Here is a 19,700-nt window from a genome sequence, read left to right on the forward strand (position 1 = left end):
AGTGATTCTGGGCCCATTGGGACGTAATACATAGCATCCCTGACCCCAGCTCTCCTAATCTCAGACCAGGGCCCTTTCTGTACCTGTGAATGGGGAAAGGGAGTGTGTGTGTGAACTGGCCGTGGTGGAAAACAGTTTGCTAGGTGCCAAGCTCTCCAATTACTTCCATGAGCGTGGGTATATCAGTCAGTAGTGCTCTCAGCAATAAGTCACAGAAACCCAACTCTTAGTGAAATAATTAAGAATTTATATTTCCTACATAACAAGATTGTCCAAAGGTAGGTGGCTTCTGCATTCCTTCAGCTGCTTGCTGGTGTCATTAAGATCCCAGGCACTTTCTGCTCCACTGTTGTGAGAATATTTACTTCTAGTCCTCATCACAGTCACGTCATGGTTGCAAGACATTTCCTGTAGCTCAAGGCATCGCATCTGGCAACAAAGGAAGAGGGAGGCCATAGAGACACTGGTCCCATTTAGCCCCTTTTATCAGAAAAGCAAAAGATTTCCAAGGAAACCTCCAGAAGACTTCCCTTTACATCCTCTTGGCAGAACTAGGTCACAAGACCGTCTCTCAGCCTCTGTAGTGGGGGTGGCAAAGGAGAAGGGATTAGAGTTGGCTGTTGAGTTTGCCGACCATGTTTTGATTATCTGTGAATGGGCTGAAAGCTTGCTATTTATTCATTCATTTATTTGTTTATTTACTTATTTAAGTATTGCATGATGGTAGGGCCTCCCTCTCTCCTTTCCCGCTTGCCTCTATCACATGACACTGTGCATTTTCAGCCCTTTGGTTTATGAAACAGCACAGACCCTTCATTCAAGTTTAGGACCAGGGTTAGTTGCCCCCTCCCCCCCTTTTTTGCCTTAGTTTCATTCTTAAAATTCGAAGTCAAATGCCCTTCCCTTCATTTTTAGAAAAACGACAGCAACAACAAAAACTTTAGATTGTGAGAAAAACACCAAAAACAGGATATATTCTTAACTTCTCCCTCTCTTCTTTGCCAAGGTGTCTTCTTATTTATCTTGGGAATGGGAATCAACATTCATAGTGACTATATATTGCGCCAGCTCAGGAAGCCTGGAGAAATCATCTATAGGATTCCACAAGGTAATGTCTCCCCTGCCCTCCAGATTCCCACTCCTCCTTGAGAGCCTGTCTCAGGAATTACACTATGAGTAACAAAGGGACAGGGGGCAGAGAGGGCCCAGATGACACAATATATCCCAATATGTCCCTGACTTCTCCTCCACATCCCATCCTATCCCACAGCACATTTGCAGTCCTCATCTGAACCTGGAAGTTCAAGAGAAGAGCCCCCAGGAAGGTTCATGATCACAATAGCCTGCAGGTGGGGGGAGGGAGGGGTTTGGGGTAGGGTGAAAGTAGGCTGCCTCTTAGTTGCAGTAGGTAAGATTATTATGTGCTGTACTGGGGTTCTCCAGAGAAACAGAACCAATAGAATATAGATTTAGACATTGATAAATAAAGAGATTTATTATGAGGAATTGGCTCACATGACTATGGAGGCTGAGAAATCCCATGATCTTCCATGTAGAAGGTGGAGCCCACAGAGAGTAGGCAGTGCAATTTCCAGTCTGAGTCCCAAGGCCTGAGAACTGGGAGAGCTTCCATGTAAGTTCCAGTCCTAATGCAGGAGAAGACCAATGTCCCAGCTCAAAAACAGAGCGTGAATTCTCCCTTGCCCTGTTTTTTGTTCTATTCAGGCCTCCAGTGGATTGGATGCCCATCAACCCTGGGGAGAACAATCTGCTTTACTCAGTCTGTTGATTCAAATGTTAATCTTATCCAGAAACACCCTCACGGGCACACCCAGAAATAATGGTCAACCAAGTATCTGGGCACCCCATGGCCAGTCAACTTGACACAAAAAATTAACAATCATATGTACGGAGTGTCGATCCTTCCTAGGTTAGCAAATGAAGCCTAATCATGCATGACCAACAAATTGGTCCTCTTCAATAAGTCTCACTAGACTTACCTAGTGAGTAGTCAGGGGGTAGTATTTGTTTATTTCCTGCCACTCGTGTGTTCTAAAAGGTGTAGGGAACCATATTTACTTAATCAAAAATTAGGATGGGAAGTCTAACAAGTACAAGTGCATTTTCAGGGATAAAGGTACAGAATATTTGAAGTCCTAACTGTTCCCAAGTAACCAAGCTGTGAGGTTGACAAGTATAAGCAGGTGGGAGTGAATTCGTCCAAGTCATCCTTCAACATCTTTAGGTGGGTATTTGTGTAGGTCAATGGCTCTCACCCTTTTTGATGTAAATACAGCTCTTTATTTACATTTAAAAATTACTGAATTACGACATGATGTTGGCACAGACTAATATCCACTGATTAAAAAAATAATGACAAAGCTACTTTGAATTCGGTAACACTTAAATGAATTTGAATGTTGCTAATATCCTTTCAGTACCTACATCAAACAAAAATAATACTATAGGTTGAGATACACCATTTGCTATATTCACAGACTATTTATAGACCCTTTGCAGTAGGCCAGTGTTAACTCCTGGGGAGTTACAGGTCAGGAACTGCTGATGCAATATCATCCTTCAGGAAGATAGCTTTAAGGGGCTTTGATTTTTTAAGTCTTCATTCAGTAACTAGACAAATAGAGAAGAGCAGAGAAAGCTCTTAAAAGTGAAATTGCCAAGGTTAGTCTCCAACTGTTAAGTTATGTTAGATAATGACTTAAAAACAAAATATTCTTTGTATAAGTATGGAAAGAAAAAATTGTTTGGGGTGGAACTTTCCCAGTTTAGTGTGGGGCAGAAATATTGAGTGTAGATATATTTCCTAACATTATAAATGTGTTGATTTCTAGATACCGTTTTGAGGTCAGAAATAGAGGTTGGATAGAAAAGGAAATCTTTAAAATCAATAGAAACAGACTTCACCAGCCTCCAGTAGGGCAAAACCCTTGCAGCTCCCACTCTGTACTTTAAACTCGAACGAGTGTACTGCTTTGCAGAAGTGGGAGGGCAAATGCCAAAGGAGAATCTGACTAATTCTCACATCAGTTCAGGTTGTTACTGTTTTCACGTGGTGTGTTCTTTTAACTTGTGTATGGTGGACGTGCTGTGTGGGTGTCCAGGGAAGGAGTGAGAAAGTGAGTGGTAGCTGGAAATGTTGCTTAATAGAACGAAACCATCCCCAACCTCCTGCACCTCATCCTTGTCCTGTCCAGAGCCAGTAGCCCAGCAGTTGTTGGAGATTTAGATGGAGCCCATCCAGCAGTTGGGGCCACTCCTCAGAACATTCCCAGATGTTCTGAGGGCTACAGGATGCTGATGCTGTTTTCCCTTCTCCCCAAGAGGATTCCACCAAACTCCCATTACTCTGAAGGCAGTCTCCAGCCCCACATTCATCCTAGGTTCCCTTATGTATTTTGGAACAAAGCACAGGGGTTTTAATGCAGCACTGATCTAGGACTGATGATTGACTTGTTGATTCTTCTGCACGCAGGTGGCTTGTTCACGTACGTTTCTGGAGCCAATTTCCTTGGCGAGATCATTGAATGGATCGGCTATGCCCTGGCCACTTGGTCCCTCCCAGCACTTGCATTTGCATTTTTCTCACTTTGTTTCCTTGGGCTGCGAGCTTTTCACCACCATAGGTAAACTTTTCAATCAAGGTGGCAGCATCCATGTAGCTTTCTTCTCCAAACAGGGTTTTATTAACACACGGAGTCAGATATAGACACGGAAGAGATTTTTTTTTTTTTTTACAAGGTAAGGTTGATACAATTATCCAGACGGATGAATTCTGACCTTTTGGATTTTCACTGAAGTTGAAATTTAGCTGGATGACAGTAACAGTAACAATTTTTTTTCTTCCTATGAGCAAAACCAAACCCAGGTAGATAGGAGCACCAAAGTGACTTGGGAAGCCACATGCCCCCTTGTTGAAGAAGGCTTCCCAGAGAGAAGCACTCGGTGTCCACATGAGTTAGTTGACCCCGGCTCTGTGCCCTCCTATCAGGCTTATCTGGCAGTGGCTGCTGTTTGGCAGTGGGCTACAGGTAAGAGGAGGTACAAGACGTAGATTCCATTTCCGTGCTTCAATTCACTTCCGCCACATCTCTCCAAGTGTGTTCCATAGGTGGGAGCCCAGGTTGCACTTTCCAAAGCTTCACAGGTAATTCTGAGGTACAGCCAGGATGGATAACCGCTGGGGAAAAGTACTAGCCCTGTACCTAGTGTGCCTACTATTTTTAATTCTAGGTTTGGTGCTAACTGTTCAGGTAATCACTGAGCCCTGGAAACTCTAGGATTATTTTCTTGGAATCTGTGTAATACCAGGGCTTATTTTGGTACTCTCCTCCTTCCTCTACCTCCACCCTCCATAAATCATTACCAATGTTATTGCTGGCTTCCTGGGAAGATAGGGTCAACAATTATGTACTTGTGTGGTGCAGTTTCAGGACTGTGCCATCTGTTGGGGAATGCTGGGAATTGCAGGGGTTTAGACCCATTCCCCTGTAGGTCTAGCCTAAAGCTTTACTAACTCCTCCCTCCCTCCCTCCCAATCCCTGAGCCTGGGATGGGGTGGGGACAAAAGAGTTAAGGAAAAGTATCACTGGAAGGGAAAGGGTTACATACTAAGTTGCTATCAGGCTGTAAAGGCAAATGTCAGATCCCTTTGCTGAAATGGGGCTGGAGGAAAGAGAAAGCCTGTGGTTACTGGTGACAGAGGGGATGGATACCCAGAGAGAGAACGGGCTTGGAATCAGGACCCTGAAGGAACCCCTTATACTCCTGCATAGGTGTTTTAGTCCCGCTAATGATTAATTTCAAAGTTTTGAAGGTTTAAATAAGAATGTGTTCTTTTCCTTGGAGTGGAATTTATGCAGAGACCTGTGAGAAATGAATGAAACAGCAACTCCTCATGATCTATTCTTACCCCCTCCTTTGCTTGGTGGGGAAGGGCGCCGGAGGGTCCCCAGCCTGGAAGGGGGTCAGTGTAATAGTTCTCCCCCATTCAGGTAGGCCTGTTGCCCACCAGAGTCAGAGGGGCAGGGGAGAGGACAGGGCATCAGCCAGCAGTTGGAGGGGCCCTGAGAAGGGTGGCCTGCACTGGGCTTGGTTGGGGAGGGATAGCAATCCCACCAGAGGGTTCTAGCTAGTACAACAGCAGAATCCAAACTGAGGCCCTGTCCTATTATGGCAGCCTGCTTCAGAGGGAAGGGCGGAGGGCATCTTTTCACAGGGCTTACTGCAGTTTGTGAGAGGCAGCTCAGCAGACCCCAAATCACAGCACGGAAAACCAGCCACCTCCTGTGACATATTAATACTATTTGTCCCTCAGTTCAAACTATGGTGCTTGAACAGAGTGTATCATCTTAATTATAACTTGAGAGCTGCCAGCTTCAACTAGGTAAGAGAACAGCCTGGTCACTTAAAGGGAAAGCCTTTTTACAAGATGTATTAGTCTCCCTGGGCTGCCGAAATAGATGACCACAAACCGAGTGGCTTAAAGAACAGAAATTTATTCTCTCACAGTTCTGAAGGCAGAAGTCTGAAATCAAGGTGTGGGCAGGGCCACGCTCTCTCTGGAGGCTCGAGGGAAGAATCCTTCCTTGTCTTTTCCTAGCTTCTGGCAGTGGCCGGCAGTCTTTGGTGTTCATGGCTTATAGCGGCCTCACTCTAATCCCTGCCTCTGTCTTCACGTGGCCTTCTCCCATGTGTGTGTGTCTCTGTGTCTCTTCTTCCCCTTCTCATGAGGACACCAGTCATATTGGATTAAGGGCCCACCCTGCTCCAGTATGACCTCATCTTAATAAATTATATTTGCAGTGACCCTATTTCCAAAATAAGGTCACATTCTCAGGAACTGGGGGTTAGAACTTCAGCATATATTTGGGGGGAACACAATTCAACCTATAATACAAGGTAACATTTTTTTGGCGTTTCCCAGGCCTCACGAAGGGATATTTTTCCTGGGAACATGACCAGTTCTCTAGGGTTAACGTTGCCTATGCTCTTTGGGGTCTCTGGTTCCCTGTATTTCTCGGTTGAATCCACTGAGTACTTCTCTCTGGCTATGATGTATTTTTTATTGGGTAAAATATACATAACATAAAATCTACCATTTTAACAATTTTAAGTGTATAATCCAGTGGCATCAGGTACACTCATCATATTGTGCAGCCACCACTGCTGTCCTCTGGCTATTACTTTTTATTTCTCAACATGAGAAGCTTCAACATCTACAAGAGATAGGATGCAGGAGGGAGGAAGAAGATAAATAGATGGCCATCTGGAAGAGTCAGACCCTGAACAACTGCAGGCTGGTTTGTAACAGGGATTCCAAACAGATCAAACCTCAGTCGTTGACCACTGCTTGGTTGTATTTATAATTATTCCTCTCTTGTCTTTTAGATTCTACCTCAAGATGTTTGAGGACTACCCCAAGTCTCGGAAAGCCCTCATTCCAGTCATCTTTTAAAGAAACCAAATAAAAAGGGAACAAAGCTCCCACAATCCTTTTGAAAACCATCAAGCTGCTGAACCTATAACTTTTTTTTTTTTTTTTTTTTTTTGCGGTATGCGGGCGTCTCACCGTTGTGGCCTGTCCCATTGCAGAGCACAGGCTCCGGACGCGCAGGCTCAGCGGCCATGGCTCACGGGCCCAGCCGCTCCGCAGCATGTGGGATCCTCCCAGACCGGGGCATGAACCCGCGTCCCCTGCATCGGCAGGCGGACTCTCAACCACTGCACCACCAGGGAAGCCCTGAACCTATAACTTTTAAAAGTCCCATCGTGTATATGTAATAGGAGGCCTCTGGTGTTCTGGCAGCTGGCCTGAGGATTCTGCATGGGCCCGCTTAGTGTTTCCTCCCATCCTCCCTGTCCAGATCTCCTACTGAAGCTTCAACAAGGCCCTTTTTTTTACGCAAAGACATCTACTTAGCTATTCCTCCTAGAAAGTGCAAAGTTCCCTATGTATTTTTTTCTTTGAAAGACCCAAGTACAGGTGGCTTTATACCTGCTCTGTATCCATCTAAGACAGCTCGGTAGTTGAGAAAGTTTTGAGTTGAGGGCAGTGCTTATAGAATTTATTAAAGGTGCACATTTGACACGTATACAGATCCGCAGCGATTTAAATTCTGAAGCTGCACGGACCCAGAGCAATTTTTCTTCCAAATGAAAACGCACTCACGTGGGTTTTCCTTAGTTAACTGTGAAAAATGTGAAATGATTACGTAGACTTTTAATAGGGGAGCTCTGTCTTCATATTGCTGAAAATGCAACAACGCATTGACCCCATTTCAAATTTGTGCATTGTCTTAGTGCCTCTGTCTTCCTGAAGAGTCCATAATCCCTGTTAGAGATATCATAGGCTAATCCAGAAAACTGGTGTGGGTTTTATTGAAGGTCAGATTTTAATGACCACAGAGAAGAAGAGATGACTCTGGTTGACTACAAAGAGCAGAAAAGTGTTTTACAATAGACCACAAATTCTTATATTCTTAGAAACTGGTGGGAATATCCAAATAATGAGTGTCGGATAAGGAAATCGCCGAATAAGAGCACATGTTGTTTGCCTGGACAAGACATGTACAATGATGGTAAAGCATCTCAGAAGCACCCAACAACTCTTCCCTTCTGGAGTTTCTGCATCACAGTCCTCAGGATCTGATCAAGAAGGCGTTCCCTAGGGGTGCCTTGAACATCAGTTCTCAAAAGTCCTGGGAGCAGAGGCTGAAAATTGCAACCGGAGGGACACCTTTAGGCAGAAAACCTGCTTTGTTTGGCTCTGACAGTGTTTCTCACATAGTCTGGTTTTCTTTTCTTTTCTTTTCCTTTTTTGTGGTACGCGGGCCTCTCACTGTTGTGGCCTCTCCCGTTGCGGAGCACAGGCTCCGGACGCACAGGCTCAGCGGCCATGGCTCACGGGACCAGCTGCTCCGCGGCATGTGGGATCTTCCCGGACCGGGGCACGAACCCATGTCCCCTGCATCAGCAGGCGGACTCCCAACCACTGCGCCGCCAGGGAAGCCCCAGTCTGGTTTTCTTTTTTTGTTTACATTCAAAGTTTCCAAAATTTAAAAATTAGGAGGTTTCTGCATTCTCTAGTGTCCTTTAAAAAGTTGGAGGATCTGGACCCATGGAGCCAGCTAAGAGCTGGGACTGATCAGCTGATAGACATCAGAATTTGCAACCTTGTGGAGGGGTCACCCTTGCATGGGTGCTGAGACTTTGGGCTCTTTAGGGAAGGGGCTGAACATTCATAATTAGAATGTATGATGATATTTGTCTATGTAGGTCTAGGTTTGTACTCAGCATTGGTAATATTTAGCAAACCCCTTTGAGAATGAGCACCAGTTTTATCAGATGTAGTGCTAAGTGCAGAAATTCACTAGGATAAAACACACAGGACACTCAAAAGATCTGAAGATGATGTACATTACTGAAAAATATAATCATATATATACATGTTTTGCTGTTTAAATGCCTCTCAAATCATGGATGTTAAGTAATTTTTTTGAATTAAAAGATCCCCAGACTCACGAAGATTTTCATAAAGTGTTGAGCTGTGTTTGTTCCCCCTTTATTTCTTTTTTCCTCCAAGTGTTGCTTCCTTTTTTTCTCTTCTCTCTTCATTTTGCCAGCTTGAAATTCAGGGCTCTGAGCTGAAAATAAAAGAGAAATATGACTTATAGAGCTTGTCACACAGCTAAGAACTCCAAGCAGGTGCAATAAAGGCGCAGGAGAATGTGCTAAGGCTGGATGCCCCTCCTCGTGTTCAGGCATACACGAGGGAGTGGGAGAAACACACTCAGTGAAATAAATCTTAAAGTGTAGCTTGGCCTCTGTGAAATAAAAGACTCCCTGTTCTCTCCATGACATTGAAAAGTGCCTTTATTAAATCCTTTATCTTATTACTATGTAAAACATCCTTGAAATGTAATGAGTGCTCAACAAATGGTAGCTACTATTTGCCCAGTGTGTGCAATCTCAGGACGAAACTGCTATTCAGCAATCGCATTTTTTTGCCACTAGAGGGTGCTCTCTAGAATTTTATTTAGGCCAACCCTGATTTACTTAGGAAACGCATGTCTGGAAATTTAAGAAATTCTACTGTCATTTCAAGTTAACATGATCGTGGACCTCCTTAATTTAAAAATAGGGTAGAATAACTTTTATGTAATTTTAAATATTTTCTTGATAACTGAGGTATTCTCTGCTGTATGGCTATTCAACTCGATTTCTCTGTTTAGGTCCAGAATATGTATGCAGAAGGAATACAGTAAAGGTCTGGAGCCTTGCTCATCCCTAAACGTATTTCCCCTTTCTCCTAAAACTGGAGTGCAGCAAAAATATGGTTAATTTAGGCTTCTGTGGAGTGGTTTTTGAAATTAGGGGCTAAAATATGACAGTGGCTTTTCCTGGTGGGAATGTTTTCCTACTGGCCTGTAGGAGGTGCTGTAATGTTTTGTTTTCAGAATTAAAGAGCCAAAGCACATTTAAGACATCAGCTAAGATTGGGATTGACATATACACACTACTACATATAAAATAGATAACTAATAAGGACCTACTGAATAGCACAGGGAACTCTACTCAATACTCTGTAATGGCCTATATGGGAAAAGAATCTAAAAAAGAGTGGATATATGTACGTGTATAACTGACTCACTTTGCTGTACGCCTGAAACTAACACAACATTGTAAATCAACTATACTCCAATAAAAAATTTTTAAAAATAAAGTAATAAAATTATAAAAAGTAAAATAAAAGATAAAAACAGGCAAAAAAATGTAAAATAAAACAATCAAAACAAAACAAAATAGTTAAAAAAAAAAAGACATCAGCTAGATCCACCCCTTTGTATCACAGATGCAGACACTAAGACCCAGTGTTAAATGCCTTCCAAGGTGTTGCATAGCTGGTCTTAACTTGTCCCTTTAAGGATCAGAAGTCTTTTTTTCTTTGTAAAGCACAGCAGACTTTTACAAGAGAGACCCAGCAGAGCCTACCCAGATAGGTGTGAATTTAAGGCCTGAACATGCTCATGCACTCAGCAATCATTTTTGAGTATTTATGATGTGAAAAATGGTAAGGGGTGGGAGGATATTGTTGAATTAGACATGACTCTTGCCATTTAGGGGCTGCCATTCGGATTTCTGAAGAACTCCTGCAGGAGAAAAATAGCCAGAGCTTAAGTGCTGTGTCACAATTCAGATACACACTGATTTTCCTGGGCATTGGGTGGAAACTGTTTTTTTTCACTCTGTGGGGGAGGATCTGGCTGAGGCCCTTATCTTTTTTTTTTTTTTTTTTTAACGTCTTTATTGGGGTATAATTGCTTTACAATGGTGTGTTAGTTTCTGCTTTATAACAAAGTGAATCAGTCATACATAAACATATGTTCCCATATGTCTTCCCTGTTGCGTCTCCCTCCCTCCCACCCTCCCCATCCCACCCCTCCAGGCTGTCACAAAGCACCGAGCCAATATCCCTGTGCCATGCGGCTGCTTCCCACTAGCTGTCTACCTTACTGCGTTTGTTACTGTGTATATGCCCATGACTCTCTCTCGCCCTGTCACAGCTCACCCTTCTCCCTCCCCATAACCTCAAGTCCGTTCTCTAAGAGGTCTGCGTCTTTAGTCCTGCTTTACCCCTAGGTTCTTCATGACATTTTTTCCCTTAAATTCCATATATATGTGTTAGCATACGGTATTTGTCTTTCTCTTTCTGACTTACTTCACTCTGTATGACAGACTCTAGGTCTATCCACCTCATTACAAATAGCTCAATTTTGTTTCTTTTTATGGCTGAGTAATATTCCATTGTATATATGTGCCACATCTTTTTATCCATTCATCCAATGTTGTACACTTAGGTTGTTTCCATCTCTGGGCTAGTGTAAATAGAGCTGCAATGAACATTTTGGTACATGACTCTTTTTGAATTATGGTTTTCTCAGGGTATATGCTCAGTAGTGGGATTGCTGGGTCATATGGTAGTTCTATTTGTAGTTTTTTAAGGAACCTCCGTACTGTTCTCCACAGTAGCTCTATCAATTTACATTCCCACCAACAGTGCAAGAGGGTTCCCTTTTCTCCACACCCTCTCCAGCATTTATTGTTTCTAGATGATGGCCATTCTGACTGGTGTGAGATGATATCTCATTGTAGTTTTGATTTGCATTTCTCTAATGATTAGTGATGTTGAGCATTCTTTCATGTGTTTGTTGGCAGTCTGTATATCTTCTTCGGAGAAATGTCCATTTAGGTCTTCTGCCCATTTTTGGATTGGGTTGTTTGTTTTTTTTGTTATTAAGCTGCATGAGCTGCTTATAAATTTTGGAGATTAATCCTTTGTCAGTTGCTTCATTTGCAAATATTTTCTCCATTCTGAGGGTTGTCTTTTGGTCTTGTTTATGGTTTCCTTTGCTGTGCAAAAGCTTTGAAGTTTCATTAGGTCCCAGTTGTTTATTTTTGTTTTTATTTCCATTTCTCTAGGAGGTGGGTCAAAAAGGATCTTGCTGTGATTTATGTCATAGAGTGTTCTGCCTATGTTTTCCTCTAAGAGTTTGATAGTTTCTGGCCTTACCTTTAGGTCTTTAATCCATTTTGAGCTTATTTTTGTGTATGGTGTTAGGGAGTGATGTAATTTCATACTTTTACATGTACCTGTCCAGTTTCCCCAGCACCACTTATTGAAGAGGCTGTCCTTTCTCCACTGTACATTCCTGCCTCCTTTATCAAAGATAAGGTGTCCATATGTGCGTGGGTTTATCTCTGGGCTTTCTATCCTGTTCCATTGATCTATATTTCTGTTTTTGTGCCAGTACCATACTGTCTTGATTACTGTAGCTTTGTAGTACAGTCTGAAGTCAGGGAGCCTGATTCCTCCAAGTCCGTTTTTCGTTCTCAAGATTGCTTTGGCTATTCGGGGTCTTTTGTGTTTCCATACAAATTGTGAAATTTTTTGTTCTAGTTCTGTGAAAAATGCCAGTGGTAGTTTGATAGGGATTGCATTGAATCTGTAGATTGCTTTGGGCAGTAGAGTCATTTTTACAATGTTGATTCTTCCAATCCAAGAACATGGTATATCTCTCCATCTATTTGTATCATCTTTAATTTCTTTCATCAGTGTCTTATAATTTTCTGCATACAGGTCTTTTGTCTCCTTAGGTAGGTTTATTCCTAGATATTTTATTCTTTTTGTTGCAGTGGCAAATGGGAGTGTTTTCTTGATTTCACTTTCAGATTTTTCATCATTAGTGTATAGGAATGCAAGAGATCTCTGTGCATTAATTTTGTATCCTGCTACTTTACCAGATTCATTGATTAGCTCTAGTAGTTTTCTGGTAGCATCTTTAGGATTCTCTAAGTATAGTATCATGTCATCTGCAAACAGTGACAGCTTTACTACTTCTTTTCCGATTTGGATTCCTTTTATTTCCTTTTCTGCTCTGATTGCTGTGGCTAAAACTTCCAAAACTATGTTGAATAAGAGTGGTGAGAGTGGGCAACCTTGTCTTGTTCCTGATCTTAGTGGAAATGCTTTCAGTTTTTCACCATTGAGGACGATGTTGGCTGTGGGTTTGTCCTATATGGCCTTTATTATGTTGAGGAAAGTTCCCTCTATGCCTACTTTCTGCAGGGTTTTTATCATAAATGGGTGTTGAATTTGGTCGAAAGCTTTATCTGCATCTATTGAGATGATCATATGGTTTTTCTCCTTCAATTTGTTAATATGGTGTATCACGTTGATTGATTTGCGAATATTGAAGAATCCTTGCATTCGTGGAATAAACCTCACTTGATCATGGTGTATGATCCGTTTAATGTGCTGTTAGATTCTATTTGCTAGTATTTTGTTGAGGATTTTTGCATCTATGTTCATCAGTGATATTGGCCTGTAGTTTTCTTTCTTTGTGACATCCTTGTCTGGTTTTGGTATCAGGGTGATGGTGGGCTCGTAGAGTGAGTTTGGGAGTGTTCCTCCCTCTGCTATATTTTGGAAGAGTTTGAGAAGGATAGGTGTTAGCTCTTCTCTAAATGTTTGATAGAATTCGCCTGTGAAGCCATCTGGTCCTGGGCTTTTGTTTCTTGGAAGATTTTTAATCACAGTTTCAATTTCAGTGCTTGTGATTGGTCTGTTCATATTTTCTATTTCTTCCTGATTCAGTCTTGGCAGATTGTGCATTTCTAAGAATTTGTCCATTTCTTCCAGGTTGTCCATTTTAGTGGCATAGAGTTGCTTGTAGTAGTCTGATGATCTTTTGTATTCCTGCAGTGTCAGTTGTTACTTCTCCTTTTTCATTTCTCATTCTATTGATTTGAGTCTTCTCCTTTTTTTTTCTTGATGAGTCTGGCTAATGGTTTATTAATTTTGTTTATCTTCTCAAAGAACCAGCTTTTAGTTTTATTGATCGTTGCTATTGTTTCCTTCATTTCTTTTTCATTTATTTCTGATCTGATTTTTATGATTTCTTTCCTTCTGCTAACTTTGGAGTTTTTTTGTTTCTCTAATTGCTTTAGGTGCAAGGTTAGGTTGTTTATTCGAGATGTTTCCTGTTTCTTAAGGTAGGATTGTATTGCTATAAACTTCCCTCTTAGAAGTGCTTTTGCTTCATCTCATAGATTTTGGGTCGTCGTGTCTCCATTGTCATTTGTTTCTAGGTATTTTTAAAATTTCCTCTTTGATTTCTTCAGTGATCACTTCGTTATTAAGTAGTGTATTGTTTAGCCTCCATGTGTTTGTATTTTTTACAGATCTTTTCCTGTAATTGATATATAGTCTCATAGTGTTGTGGTCGGAAAAGATACTTGATACAATTTCAATTTCCTTAAATTTACCAAGGCTTGATTTGTGACCCAAGATATTATCTATCCTGGAGAATGTTCCATGAGCACTTGAGAAAAATGTGTATTCTGTTGTTTTTGGATGGAGTGTCCTATAAATATCAATTAAGTCCATCTTGTTTAATGTATCATTTAAAGCTTGTGTTTCCTTATTTATTTTCATTTTGGATGATCTGTCCATTGGTGAAAGTGGGGTGTTAAAGTCCCCTACTATGAATGTGCTACTGTCGATTTCCCCTTTTATGGCTTTAGTATTTGCCTTATGTATTGAGGTGCTCCTATGTTGGGTGCATAAATATTTACAATTGTTATATCTTCTTCTTGGATCGATCCCTTGATCATTATGTAGTGTCCTTCTTTGTCTCTTCTAATAGTCTTTATTTTAATGTCTATTTTGTCTGATATGAGAATTGCTACTCCAGCTTTCTTTTGATTTCTATTTGCATGAAATATCTTTTTCCATCCCCTTACTTTCAGTCTGTATGTGTCTCTAGGTCTGAAGTGGGTCTCTTGTAGACAGCAAATATATGGGGCTTGTTTTTGTATCCATTCAGCCAATCCATGTCTTTTGGTGGGAGCATTTAGTCCATTTACATTTAAGGTAATTATCGATATGTATGTTCCTATTCCCATTTTCTTAATTGTTTTGGGTTTGTTATTGTAGGTCTTTTCCTTCTCTTGTGTTTCTTGCCTAGAGAAGTTCCTTTAGCAGTTGTTGTAGAGCTGGTTTGGTGGTGCTGAACTCTCTCAGCTTTTGCTTGTCTGTAAAGGTTTTAATGTCTCCATCAAATCTGAATGAGATCCTTGCTGGGTAGAGTAATCTTGGTTGCAGGTTTTTCTCCTTCATCACTTTAAATATGTCCTGCCAGTCCCTTCTGGCTTGCAGAGTTTCTGCTGCAAGATCAGCTGTTAACCTTATGGGGATTCCCTTGTGTGTTATTTGTTGTTTTTCCCTTGCTGCTTTTAATATGTTTTCTTTGTATTTAATTTTTGACAGTTTGATTAATATGTGTCTTGGTGTGTTTCTCCTTGGATTTATCCTGTATGGGCCTCTCTGTGCTTCCTGGACTTGTTTAACTATTTCCTTTCCCATATTAGGGAAGTTTTCAACTATAATCTCTTCAAATATTTTCTCAGTCCCTTTCTTTTTCTCTTCTTCTTCTGGAACCCCTATAATTCGAATGTTGGTGCGTTTAATGTTGTCCCAGAGGTCTCTGAGACTGTCCTCAGTTCTTTTCATTCTTTTTTCTTTATTCTGCTCTGCAGTAGTTATTGCCACTATTTTATCTTCCAGGTCACTTATCCGTTCTTCTGCCTCAGTTATTCTGCTATTGATCCCATCTGAGTATTTTTCATTGCATTTATTGTATTGTTCATCATTGTTTGTTTCATCTTTAGTTCTTCTAGGTCCTTGTTAAATGTTTCTTGCATTTTGTCTATTCTACTTCCAAGATTTTGGATCATCTTTACTATCATTATTCTGAATTCTTTTTCAAGTAGACTGTCTGTTTCCTCTTCATTTGTTAGGTCTGGTGGGTTTTTATCTTGCTCCTTCATCTGCTGTGTGTTTTTCTGTCTTCTCATTTTGCTTATCTTACTGTGTTTGGGGTCTCGTTTTTGCAGGCTGCAGGTTCGTAGTTCCTGTTGTTTTTGGTGTCTGTCCCCAGTGGCTAAGGTTGGCTCAGTGGGTTGTGTAGGCTTCCTGGTGGAGGGGACTAGTGCCTGTGTTCTGGTGGATGAAGCTGGATCTTGTCTTTCTGGTGGGAAGGTCCACGTCTGGTGGTGTGTTTTGGGGTGTCTGTGTTTTATGATTTTAGGCAGCCTCTCTGCTAATGGGTGGGGTTGTGTTCCTGTCTTGCTAGTTGTTTTGCATAGGATGTTCAGCACTGTAGCTTGCTGGTCGTTGAGTGAAGCTGGGTGCTGGTGTTGAGATGGAGATCTCTGGAAGATTATCGCCGTTTGATATTATGTGGAGCTGGGAGGTCTCTTGTGGACCAGTCTCCTGAAGTTGGCTCTCCCACCTCAGAGGTATAGCACTGACTCCTGGCTGCAGCATCAAGAGCCTTTCATCCACACGGCTCAGAATAAAAGGGAGAAAATGTAGAAAGGAAGAATTAGTAGAAGTATAAAGAAAGAAAGAAAGGGAGGGAAGGAGGGAGGGAGGAGGGAGGAAGGAAGGATGGAGGAAAGAAAGGTTAAAAGAAAGAAGATAGAGTAAAATAAAATAAAGTAAGGTTAAAATATAATAAAGTTATTAAAATAAAAAAATAATTATTAAGAGAAAAGAAAAAAAAAAAAAAACGGACGGATAGTGCCCTAGGACAAAGGAAGCAAAGCTCTATAGACAAAATCTCACACAGAAGCATACACATACATACTCACAAAAAAAGGAAAAGGGGAAAAAAAATCATAAATCTTGCTCTCAAAGTCCACCTCCTTAATTTGGGATGATTCTTTGTCTATTCATGTATTCCACAGATGCAGGGTACATCAAATTGATTGTGGAGCTTTAATCCGCTGCTTCTGAGGCTGCTGGGAGAGATTTCCCTTTCTCTTCTTTGTTCTCACAGCTCCCAGGGGCTCAGCTTTGGATTTGGCCCGCCTCTGCGTGTAGGTAGCTGGAGGGCGTCTGTTTTTTGCTCAGACAGGATGGGGTTAAAGGAGCCGCTGATTCGGGGGCTCTGGCTGACTCAGGCCGGGGGAGGGAGGGGCACGGAGTGCGGTGCGTGCCTGCTGCGTCAGAGGACGGCGGGACGTTGCACGAGCCTGAGGCGTGCCGTGCGTTCTCCCGGGGAAGTTGTCCCTGGATCCTGGGACCCTGGCTGTGGTGGGCTGCACAGGCTCCCCGGAAGGGGGGGTGTGGATAGTGACCTGTGCTCGCACCCCGGCTTCTTGGTGGCGGGAGCAGCAGCCTTAGCGTCTCATGCCTGTCTCTGGGGTCCGCGCTTTTAGCCGCGGCTCGCGCCCGTCTCTGGAGCTCCTTTAAGCGGTGCTCCTAATCCCCTCTCCGTGCGCACCAGGAAACAAAGAGGCAAGAAAAAGTCTCTTGCCTCTTCAGCAGCTCCAGACTTTTACGCGGACTCCCTCCCAGCCAGCCGTGGCGCACTAAACCCCTGCAGGCTGTGCTCACGCCGCCAACCCCAGTCCTCTCCCTGCCTCCGACCGAAGCCCGAGCCTCAGCTCCCAGCCCCGCCCGCCGTGGCGGGGCAGCAGACAAGCCTCTTGGACTGGTGAGTGCCGGTTGGAATCTCTCCGCTTTGCCCTCCCCACCCCTGTTGCTGTGCTCTCCTCCGCGGCTGCGAAGCTCCCCCCTCCGCCTCCCAGTCTCCGCCTGCAAAGGGGCTTCCTAGTATTTGGAAACCTTTCCTCCTTCACAGCTCCCTCCCACTGGTGCAGGTCCCGTCCCTATCCTTCTGTCTCCGTTTATTCTTTTTTCTTTTGCCCTACCCAGATACGTGGGGGGTTTCTTGCCTTTTGGGAGGTCTGAGGTCTTCTGCCAGCGTTCAGTAGGTGTTCTGTAGGAGTTGTTCCACGTGTAGATGTATTTCTGGTGTGTCTGTGGGGAGGAAGTTGATCTCCGTGTCTTACTCTTCCGCCATCTTCCCGGAAGCCCTCGCAATAGCCATCTTGACTTCTTGTGGTAACCTCATGGCAGTCTCACGAAGAGAAAGCTCTTGGCATGTGAAAGAATGGACTTGTGAGGGGTCGTTTCCATTCTTGCCTGCCTTTTTGATTCTCTAATAGGCTGTGGGCTGAGGTCCGGGCATGGCAAATAAGCAGAGTAGCAATAAATGTAAGGCAAAACCTTCTAGAGAAGGCTGCTGATTGTTTTAAAGCATCTATACTGTCTCATGATAAAAGAAAGAGGCATGGTGCCACCTGGTAATGTGGGTGCTTGGATGATTTAATAGCCATTGAATGGATTTAATTTCTAAATAAGAGATTTGCTTTTTCTCTCTGTAAGTCCACTGAGCCTTGATCTTAAAAGGTTCTGTGTTACCTGTGTCTTATTTCTTCCCACTAACCATAGCTTGGGATTTGGATGAGTGAAATATGTTTTGGGGGAAGGTTAAAGTATGTACTAAGGTGTGTTAGTTCCTTTTGTTCTAACCTTTGTGGGTGCAGGGCTTGGCTTTGCTCACTGTAGTCAGAGTCTAAGTGAAGGATATCCGGTATCCTCTCCCACGTGGCAGCCTGGCTGGGAGCAGGAGGGGAACAGAGAGAGAAAGTGGAGGAAGGTGGGGACTTAGGTGGGAGGAATGGGCTGCGGTGGCAGAAGGTCTGCAGTGAAGTGAGGCAAGGGGCCTTGGGAGAGGGTGGCCTCTCGTGACAGAGTAGTTTCTTCTCTTTCCCTTGTGTCCAGGTCTGCATAAGCCAGATCCTTTCTTTATCCTCGCAGGGAAAAAAAATTCCTCTGAGAGAGAAAATAAGCTCTTCTTCGAGCTCCTTTTTTATAAGGGAAGAAGCTGAGTTTCTTTAAACACAAGCCATATGGCTGTGCCTCACCATAAATAATTTTATTGTATTTCTGTCCGCTCACGTCATAAAGATGGTTTTAAGTCTGTGCAGAAGTGACACTTGTGAAAAAGAGGTGAAGGAGTTGTTCTGAGAAGCGTATGGCAGCATCCAAGTTCCGTGAGGCCAGTGGGGAGGGAGAGCAGCCAGAGGAGTCAGCATCCATCAGGGTTTTCCCTTGTAATGGTCTTTGTTTTCCGTTACTCCAGAGGCCTTAGAGAAGAGGATCCTTTTGGGGTGCATTTTTCAGCACTGACCAGAAAGCAAATACCATAAAAATCCATTAAATTTTGTTAATTCATTAATGCATTAATTCATTTTCAATAATGTAAGATTCTTAAACTATCCAGAGAGAGGTATAAATATAAATGTAAACTGTGTTAAGTTAAAGATATATATATTGTACAAACTCTAGGGCAACAATTTAAAAAAGAGATATAAATAATAAACTAATAGTGGAAAAGAAAAACAATCACAAAAAACTACTCAATCCCAAAATAGTGCAGTAAAAGCAGAAGAAATTAAAAAACAAAACAAAACAAAACCCAGAAGGCGAGAATAGAAAATAGTGAGATGGTATTTGTGAGGAGTCTGGGAAGGGTTCACAGGGGCAGTCACATAAACTGGGCCCTCATTATGTCCATTATGAAACTAGAGATGAATTTTAAATATGGACAAAACTCTCAATATATTTTATTGAAAATTTGAGATAGAAAAATTTAAGGGATGAAAATGAGCCTTGTAGCCTTCTGTACAGTAGTCATTTGGACTCTGGGGGCTCTATCTAATCCTTATCTGGTCTTCTCAATGCAACTGAAGTCTACTCTTCCCTGACATATGAGGCATTACTCTTCCCAAATTTATAGGTGCTAGGAATGCTCTAACCCTCTCCATCCCCCACTTGGCAACTAGCAGAATTATTAGCAGAGCCTCATGTAGCTGAACCACCACCACACTTTATCAACAGTTCTAATGCACTCTCCACCCTAAAAGGCATAGAAATATGTTAGGTAAAAGCAGATTTTTTTCTGCCCTGTACTATTTGATAGATTCATCATTTTCCTTTAGCCTATAAGAACTGTAAGAAAAACCCAGATGCCTGGTGATTGCTGAAGACACGTCCTATCAAATTTTTCATTCATGAAGCTAAGTTATATTGAGATAGTTGGATATCCACATGCAGGAGAATGGATTTGAGTCCCTATCTTACACAATGAACAAAAATTAACTCACAGTGAGTCATAAAGCTAAATGTAAGAGCTTAAATTATAAAACCCAATGGAGCAAACATAGGAATGAATCTTTATGATGTTGGATTAGGCAATGATTAATTA

At 42.3% G+C, this 19,700-nt stretch overlaps 1 protein-coding gene across 1 annotated transcript in view; it reads left to right on the plus strand.

Moving 5' to 3' along the window:
- The window catches only part of SRD5A2 (steroid 5 alpha-reductase 2), a 57,242-nt gene extending 48,212 nt beyond the window's left edge, over window positions 1-9,030 (plus strand). Inside the window, exons 3-5 of the mRNA XM_079941275.1 lie at window positions 1,007-1,108; window positions 3,494-3,644; window positions 6,409-9,030. Of these exons, the coding sequence (XP_079797401.1) occupies window positions 1,007-1,108; window positions 3,494-3,644; window positions 6,409-6,475 (320 nt within the window). The 3' untranslated portion in view covers window positions 6,476-9,030. The remainder of the gene's footprint in view (window positions 1-1,006; window positions 1,109-3,493; window positions 3,645-6,408) is intronic.
- Window positions 9,031-19,700: the final 10,670 nt, after the last annotated feature.

Source organism: Stenella coeruleoalba (assembly GCF_951394435.1).
Source record: "Stenella coeruleoalba genome assembly, chromosome: 13".
NCBI classification, from domain to species: domain Eukaryota; kingdom Metazoa; phylum Chordata; class Mammalia; order Artiodactyla; family Delphinidae; genus Stenella; species Stenella coeruleoalba.